At 38.1% G+C, this 8,525-nt stretch overlaps 1 protein-coding gene across 1 annotated transcript; it reads right to left on the reverse strand.

Annotated features, from left to right (window-relative positions):
* Positions 1 to 396: 396 nt before the first annotated feature.
* LOC124160829 (protein takeout-like) lies at positions 397 to 8,069 on the reverse strand. Its single transcript, XM_046536919.1, has 6 exons — positions 7,836 to 8,069; positions 4,335 to 4,427; positions 3,932 to 4,079; positions 3,340 to 3,473; positions 2,412 to 2,561; positions 397 to 1,283 (listed from the first exon to the last, which is right to left on the reverse strand). The coding sequence occupies exons 1-6, from the start codon at positions 7,903 to 7,905 to the stop codon at positions 1,129 to 1,131; spliced, it is 750 nt and encodes a 249-aa protein (XP_046392875.1). The 5' UTR covers positions 7,906 to 8,069; the 3' UTR covers positions 397 to 1,128.
* Between the last annotated feature and the right edge of the window lie 456 nt (positions 8,070 to 8,525).

The raw sequence follows: 8,525 nt of genomic DNA on the forward strand, positions 1-8,525 counted from the left end.
TCTGATTTTGGTGCCATAACCATGGGTATCTATTCTATATTACCCTCTCTGCTAATCACTGTACGTTTTATTTCGGAAATATGCGCGGAGCGTCTTGATTCACATGATTAATAAAGCAAATAAACATAATAAGTATTGTATAGACGTAGGCTTTGAAACAAGGCTGTATTTCTTGTATTTCTAATGGAGCAATCTATGTGATAAATGGGATAGATTGACTGAATCCATCTCGATATATTTTGAACGTCAACTTTTTGTGAATGTTGTCAATGGTATTCCAAATCTTTATCTCGTATGAATCTTTTTCCTTGATTGGATTACAAGCCTTTCAACTTCAGTCTTCATTGGTGAAACAGTTATTCCAAAGAGGTATGTCATAAAATGACTCAAGACAGATTGATTTTTGGATATTTTTTATTTTGGTGAAACTAGATAAGGATTTCCAAGAGAATGAAACCCTTCTAGCATCGCTAATAGTTGTGGGAAAACAACAACAAAAAAGAGGTAAAGGTAGTATTTGGTATCACTCAAACAAAGTGTTTTCAGATCATATCACTTCATACTTGGTATCAACGCATACACGTTGGCGACAAGTTGGATATCAGTCTGTGATAGGTTTTGTCACTAACTCCTCGTGCACACGTTGGATTGCGCCGACAAATTCACACGAGTTTCGATGTTGTGTTTGTTATAATTTTTTTGAAGTCCCTTGCGTGAGTTGCGTAGTTACAGCTACCGCAAAGGAGGTAAATTTTTGGAAGGGAGTGAAATTTTGGGGGTTCGACGATCTTTTCAGATGCAACTTTCAATTCTCTTCGGGGATCTTCACGTCCCGTTTGTGCTAGATTAGATGCACGTAGAAAAAGGTGAGTATCCATCTTCCCACTTCGGCTCATGTAAAAACCTCAACGAACGATTTAGCGCCCGGATATGAGGACGGGAAACGTTAAAGCGACCCGTCCCTTCTCCGGCAAAGCATATCGTACGAAGACTACTACTCAGCATGGTCGACTAGGTTTCCTAATAAATGCAACACCTCCTTTTTTCTTCGGTTCTTTCAAGAAGTCTATCCCTCCAAACTCGCAGTCCCAAACGAGGTTTTTTGTGTCTTTGAGATTGTTCTGGCGTTTAGGATTCGGGAAGGAGCTCGTCGAAGGTGTAGAGCTCGAACACTTTCCTGACGATCTCGTGGATGATGGTGGAGATGGTCTCCTCAACGACAGGCTGGATCTCCTTCACAATGTCCCTCCAGTTGTCGTTGAAGAACTGGTTGGTGGAGTCTCCTGCAAATGCAAATTCAAGAAAACGGTTTATGAGTGGAGTTTTATGCAATTTGATTAGAAATGAGAACTCTCCTATTCCTTGGAATGCACTCTTAAGTCTTTATCAGCATATAACTTTGCAATTTATCATTTTTTAAATCTATGAGTGCTTTGGTACTCGGTGTTGAAATAAATATCTGCAGTAACATCTAGTGTATATAGGAAGCTAAAGGAATCAAAATATATTATTTGCATTTTTCTTGTTTAAATGGTCGCCGTCTATTTGATAAATGGATAATGAAATGTTAAATGGATAAATGAAGCTGATTCAAACCACCGAAAACAGTAATATTTTGGCCTTTTCATTAAGATATTATAACAAGGCTACAATTAAACGTATACGAACATGCTCTGAATGGAAGCAAACTACCCATGGAGGACTCGAACCCGCGACCTTCGATATGGGAGGTGAGGACTTAACCCCGTCGCCTCCCAGCCATTGTTCCCAATTTTTTAAGCCGAGTAGAATGTAAAACAGTTTCAGTTGGCCTTTTTTTATTATACCTCGTGGATTGAGTATAGAGCAGTGTAAAACCAATCTTCGGATTAGTGGCTGTTGATTATGACAAGTATATTAATCTCGATTATTATACCGTCTGATGTTTATGATTAAATATTTAAGGGCTTTCTATGACGCGTCGTTTCAGGATTTTATCTCATATATTTGTGCAGATATCGACCTGTTGTTATTTGATAGTTCATTTCGTTGCAACTTTCAACAGAGCGAATTACTTCAGCATGACCTATGTGGCAGCTTCATTTTCCTTACTTTTCACATTATGATGCACAAGAGTTTTAATTTATTACGAGTTTGGATATGTATCTATAATCGAAACCAAGTAATGGTATCATTAGATGAACACAATGAGTGAAAGAACTGGTAAGGTTATCTCTGCGGCCTCAATCCTGAAACAGAAAATCGTCTCCAATGGCTTTAACGTAGATATTAAATATTTTAAATACTATGTTATGCCCATTGGGGACGGATTTCTGTTTCATAGCGAGTGAATATAAATTTTGGAGATGCTGAAGTTGAGTGCAGCCGTGATGATGCATTGATAGGTCAACCGTGAAATCATCTTTACTCACCCAGTTCCTTGTTTCCGTTGAAAAGGTTTCCGAAGTACAGTCTAGCGTCACCAATGCTGAGACTAACTTCACGTTCCTTAAGGCTGATGTACTTCTTGCCTTCCTTGGTCTCAAATTTTCCGTAAAGCTTGATGTTCGTCTCAGTGTTGGCTGTAAAATTAAACGATTAGGATGCATTAAAGATTAGGTATAGTGGAAAATTATATGAGAAACGAAAGTATATGTATTTTAAGTTTCGGAAATATTTCATTGGTAATAAAATGGGTTCTGTTGAATCTTATTTTGTGCGTTTTTAAGCGATGATTTCTTTATTTTGGGGAGAATGTGCATTGTGTACGTACATAATAATTTACTATGCATTTTTTGTGTTTCACACTAATTGAGCTAAATTAATGTTTATTTTTTTGGATAATGTTATAGATAAAGATCGAATGTAGAGAACATGCAGATTTTTTCCATACCAAAATTTTATATATCCAAGAAATTTTATTCGATATAACTTGATTTTATCCCAATCACTTATGAAAGTAGAGATAGCAATCGCAAAAGTCTATTTGTATTTCACGTTGCTCACAAAAAAATTTAGTTTAGAAATTTTTTTCTTTTTTTTTCTTCAAACTTTTATACAATTTGATCAAAAATAAGAAATTTCACATTCCAATAAATGCGCTCGAAATTATCATTAGCAGACGAACAGAGAAGTGTTGCAAAAGTATTAATTTTCAAAGAATCTGATTTAATATTTATAAAAAATTTACTATGAGGAATTGGATTAATAAAGTTTTGGGATAAAGTATGGTTGTTCTTTCATGCAGTTTATGGTTCACGGGGCCTATCCAAGTCTCTGTAATTGGGGCTACCGTCGTATTTTCTGCCGTGTGTGAGCGGTCGCATATGATTCTTATATCGATACTGAGAATCGACTTACTGAAGTTAGCGTTGCTTGGGCCGTTTCCCTTAACTGGCACTACAAGAACCTTTCCGTCGACGTCGTAGTCAGACTCAAGATGCATCCTGGGGAAGAGGAGATCGAACTCCAGCTTCAGGTCTTCCAAGTCGATCCTTAAGGGGTAGAAAATGGAAAGAGATTAGTTGTTGATCCCAAAGAAGGACCCGTCAATCATCTTAACCTCAAGTCTTACTTTCTAAAATTTTAGGTACCAGAACGCATGCACACATTTAATCCAAGCCGATTTTTTAAAATTGCAACAAAAGTTACATTGAGGAATCATTTTTTTACCAAATATAAAAAAAACGACGGCACTTTTGAATTGACCCAATTTTACTGAGAGATGCCGGAACACTGTTCCGGTGCGTTACGGCCGAAATTAATCACTGCATTACCTTATGTATAATTTTACCATAAAGGTTAATGTATTGTATAATATAATTTTATATTTCCAAAATACATATAGTGGTATTTTGGATTTATCAAATTTTTTCCCCGCAATGAGTATACATTTTTATCATCATTTCACCTTTTATTTATGGTTTATTGTAGGTAATGTTTTTGCTCTTACTTGACATCCTTGACAATGGCATCCCTAGCACCGTAAGCCTTGAGGTTCCTGAAGGTAGCATTGTAGGAGACAGCTCCGGTGCCTTGAGTCAAGGTGACGACGGGGATCTCAAGTGGGTCGTATGGTGGAATCTTGAATTCAGGAATGCCTATGAAAGAAAAATATTGTTATTGACAGGAACGAATAATAACCAATATATTAATTGTATACTTTTGATTTTTACTTTTGATTAATTCTGTTAAAAAGTACATTAACAATTCAATGATTTTAGTCGGGAGTTCGATAACTAAAAAGAATATGCCAATGACTACTAGTAGGCAGTATCACACAGCAGTTTGAAGTAGATAATACAATGATGAATCACGGAATGAGCATGAGTTTTTATAAATAGTCGTGGACTCACCTTTGAGAAGATATGGGCGAATTGTCGCTACAGCATCCATCAGACACTTGTTAAGATTTTTGTCAGTTCTTTTGCAGACCTTAACGTAGCTAGCTGCAATGAATAAAAATTGAAATTAGTGAGGCAAACAAAGTGAGGATTAAAAAGTAATTGGTGAGGAAAAGAAAGGGTTAATCGTAAGTGTAAAATAATATGGCATCGAATGAATTTTGGTGATTAGCTATTTAATTAAATTAATTATTCAGTTTGTGAATTTTAAAAATCTTACTCAATGCCAGATAGATAAGTTTTGTTCGTGATATTCACCTAAAGCAGATGTTTTAGTTGACTACATCTGCGCTTTTAATACAAAGACTCCCCGCCGCCTCCCCTGTTACTCTTACAAACATGATTTTTGTAGCTACGATTGATGAAGATAATAAAATGGCGGGGAAAATAATAGTTGTCCGCCAAGTTGTTAAATAAAATTGCACAATTAAGTTTTATTTTGAAGATTGAAGTGTGTGTGATACATTTAAATTAAATAGTATCAATCATGTCACAGACATTATAATGCCGTCTGTTGCAATGTACAATAAAACGTGTTATGGTACCACCACTTTCTCATTTAAATAATGGATTTTATTGAATTTAAAGTGCTCAACAAAATAATAAATTCGATTTATAAACATTTCCCGAATAAGTGTTTATTGGTTCTCGGAGCAGGAAATTCTTCGAGGTTGGGGTCACGATTTCAGTGTCGATGCAGAGGGCGATCGATGAGATTGCGAGCATAAATAACTCGGAAGGGTTCATTTCCACTTATGTAAGAGGGAAAGCAAGTTTACCAAGGACTCGAAAGACGAGAATTTCCACAAGGTTACGGCCGACTCTATCTCTTCTTACTGACCATAATTGTTGGCGCAGGTAATGTGTCTGATTTGACTTTCATAGACTGTAACGCAATTTCATGAAATCGCGGAATGTTCCTTACCGCTGCGTTTGATGAACTGAGATGCGCGAACAATGCAGCGAAGAAGTTATAGCATTTTCCGAGATTAAATATCCATAATGATAGCTTATAAGTGTTAACTTTTGAAGGTAATGCTTGCTTGCTCCACAAAATCTTCTGAGATTTGAAGTGATTAGCCGATTAATTGAAAACCTTTGAGGACCAGTCTTACGTGGTGACATAAAATTATGATATCTATGTGGACGAGTAGCATGAAAGGCACTACTCCAAGTATATTAAAACTGTGTTGTCATTTTAAGGGAAGATAAAAGACTCATGCTTGAATATAATAATAAAATAATTAGGAAGGATTTCCTTAGGTGACGTTGGCTGTCACACTGTCAATTTAAGTTACGCAGATTCACATGTTATGTGCCAATAGCATAATGTCTTAGAGGCGTCACAATTCGCGAGGGTGAGAGAGCATATTCTGGATTATAATCGTTAATTCTTTGTTTTTGTTACGACTCTTATGTGAGGGCGCACCAAATCTTAGTTCATTGTTTAAACGACATTGCAATTTGAATGCTGAGTACAGTGCGTATGTAGGCATGTACTTAATAGATTTTATGATAATTCATCGATTCTTTGGTGCAATTTTCGAATCAAATAACATAGAATGCCCAGTGTTTTCGTCTGACAGTCGGTAGAGAAGAAGAAGGTCGTCGAATCGTGAAACTTTTACTGAAATTAAATTTACTTTGTTTCACAGCTAAACACCATGAGGCTTTATGACTTAGGCTTTAGGTGCTTACTAGGGAGAAATCCTGAGTACCGGTGGTATGGTATTTGGAGGAGTTGACGACACCTGCAGTCATTTGCGCCATAGAGAAGGGTAGGGAAGGAAGGGTGGAGAGAAACCCGGCGTCAGCATTGGCCGGATCTTAACGAAAGCCGTCAAGGCTTAACGTCCCGTATGGAGAGCTGTACATGAAGGGCCTCACCACAAAACACCCAAGCAGGGATCGGGCAGTCTCTGTCAACGCCGGGGTTTGAACCCGAGACCACTGGGTAGGAGGCCAACACTCTAGCTGTCACACCAACCCGAACCCCTCTGCGGACAGGTGCTTTTTTTTAAAGCGAGAATTGTATAATGCGAATGTTACGGAAGGGCAGTGCAAGGTGAGGAAGGGCGGTGAGGTATGAACGCTTGCGGTCAAGACAAACATGCGACTGGTGATTGCTTAAGCGGCAGCTGGTGGCTAGTCGCAAGTGGTTGTGGTGGAGAAGTGCTAGGCTCCCGAGAGAATAATTCCGACAGAGAGAGAAATGGGCGTTGACCCTTTAGGACTGGTGTGTAAAACTAAGCTGATGTTATTTTCACGAAAATAATGAAGCGACTGTCACTAACAGGTTGTAGCGTTCTTCAATTTTCAAGCCACTTCGCCCCCATGATTTGACACACACCTTTAACCATGGCACATTTTCTTATCAATGAATATCTCCTTGTGAGTTAATTTGAAGAATGCTAATTTTCTTCGGAAGAATTTTTAGGTAAGTAATAAAATAAGATACTTTGACCAATTGTTGTTTTAAACATGACAGGCACTGTAAATTAGCCATTTTTTTTTAACCATTACCTCCCCCCCCAAAAAAATGCTTTCCGTGCTAAAATTACAGGAAATTGAATTTTAAAAATTGGCATTTTTATAAAGTCTGACATGGTAGTAATTGTCAACGCAAAAATTGTGATATCAGCTATAATGTTTATGTCACTTTGGAAAAAAACTTTCGTAAACTTTGTTGTACTGTTAGAATAAATAAACTGTAGGCACGCCACCATGCCAATTTCTGAGTTATTAGCAAATGAATAGATTCAATTAGCAAAGAAGTCTAATAACGTCATATGAATAGCCACGGTTGGCTCGAATATATGGAAAAATAAATATGTTGAAAACATAAGCACTGAATTATCCATTCTCTGTGTACGCTTATTTTAATTTTTTTACCTAGATTGTTGTAGTACATGATGGTAATTTTTTTCTGTGGTATACATTTAAAATGTTTGTTTAGAACGCGCAGTCGCGAATCTATCCCTTTGGATGAGGCGATTGAGGCGCTGAAATGCTTTTGCTAAAATGATGGAGACAATCTTCTTGAATTTGTTTAGATGGTCTCCTCTGTTAGTCACTCTGTAAGTCCTCGTCGGCGTACTAGGGACTATCGTTTCAGTCGAAGTTAAGAATATAGAGAAATATTTTCTCATGTTGAGCCATTGAAAGTTATTGGTCTTAGTTTCGAAGCGATTTTCAACTTTCAGAAAGGAGAATTATTTTTAATGGTATAATTTACAGTGAATCTATTTTTAACTAGTCCTATGGAGTTCCACGTATGCTCTTCTGAATCTATCATATTACGGTATTCCCTGGGAGAGTAATTTTAAAGCAATATTTTTCTAGCTCTTTACGGAGCTGTAGAAATACTTCATTTCATCATTATTTTAAACTTAAATCAATCACGGAAAATATTCCAAGTGGCAGTGGGTTCGTTAAAAACTAAAATTTACTTACGCAATCTCCTGGAATCCACCACGGAGACCAGCGCCAGGGCGGCGACCAGACAGAGAACGGCAGAACGCATGTTGACTTCGGGAAAACCCTTAAATCCACGAGCACAGAAGTCTCAAAAACCCTTTGGGCTGCGAGTTCCTTGCGCTGAAGTGCAAGTCGAGAGGAAAGACCCCAAACCAAAGTAGAAGTGGTGCGGATGTTAACTCCCAACCGTCGACTGACTTCACTTGGATCTCGACGGCTGTTTTATACCATTAGCAAACCCCTTCAACTGCCTCCCTATTTCCCCCATCCCACCCACCCACAACCCCACCCAAAAATATTCATTTCCTACGATTTTTCTAGGGCGTTCAGTGAGTTGCTAGGACTTCCGCGACGGTTCTTCCAACCTTCGCGAAACCCGTCTGCTAGATGCATCGGGAGGGAAAAAATAAAGTAGGAAGGAAATGGTTAAGGCTAGGGCTAGAAGACATTGAGAGGGTCAGCGTTGATCAAGATCGTGTCCAACCAGATATGGGAGCAAGGATTACGGCGAAGGCGGCTGGTGCTTTATTCACATTCGAGTCAGACATTGGTTGTCTGTCGACGCAACCTTTGTCGCATCACCGTATAAAGATTTGTGGCGGCCGTTTAAAGCTATTCGCACAGATGTATGGTAGGTGTTTCAGAGTGGACTAAAGGGTGGATTCT

This window comes from Ischnura elegans, chromosome 6 (genome assembly GCF_921293095.1).
Source record: "Ischnura elegans chromosome 6, ioIscEleg1.1, whole genome shotgun sequence".
NCBI classification, from domain to species: Eukaryota; Metazoa; Arthropoda; class Insecta; order Odonata; family Coenagrionidae; genus Ischnura; species Ischnura elegans.

Coding starts and splice junctions, on each gene's coding strand:
- LOC124160829 (XM_046536919.1), bottom strand. CDS start 7,905: ATGCGTTCTGCCGTTCTCTGTCTGGTCGCCGCCCTGGCGCTGGTCTCC. Junction 2,562..3,339: donor CCCAAGCAACGCTAACTTCA/GTAAGTCGATTC, acceptor TTAATTTTACAG/CCAACACTGAGACGAACATC. Junction 1,284..2,411: donor CAACGGAAACAAGGAACTGG/GTGAGTAAAGAT, acceptor TTGCATTTGCAG/GAGACTCCACCAACCAGTTC.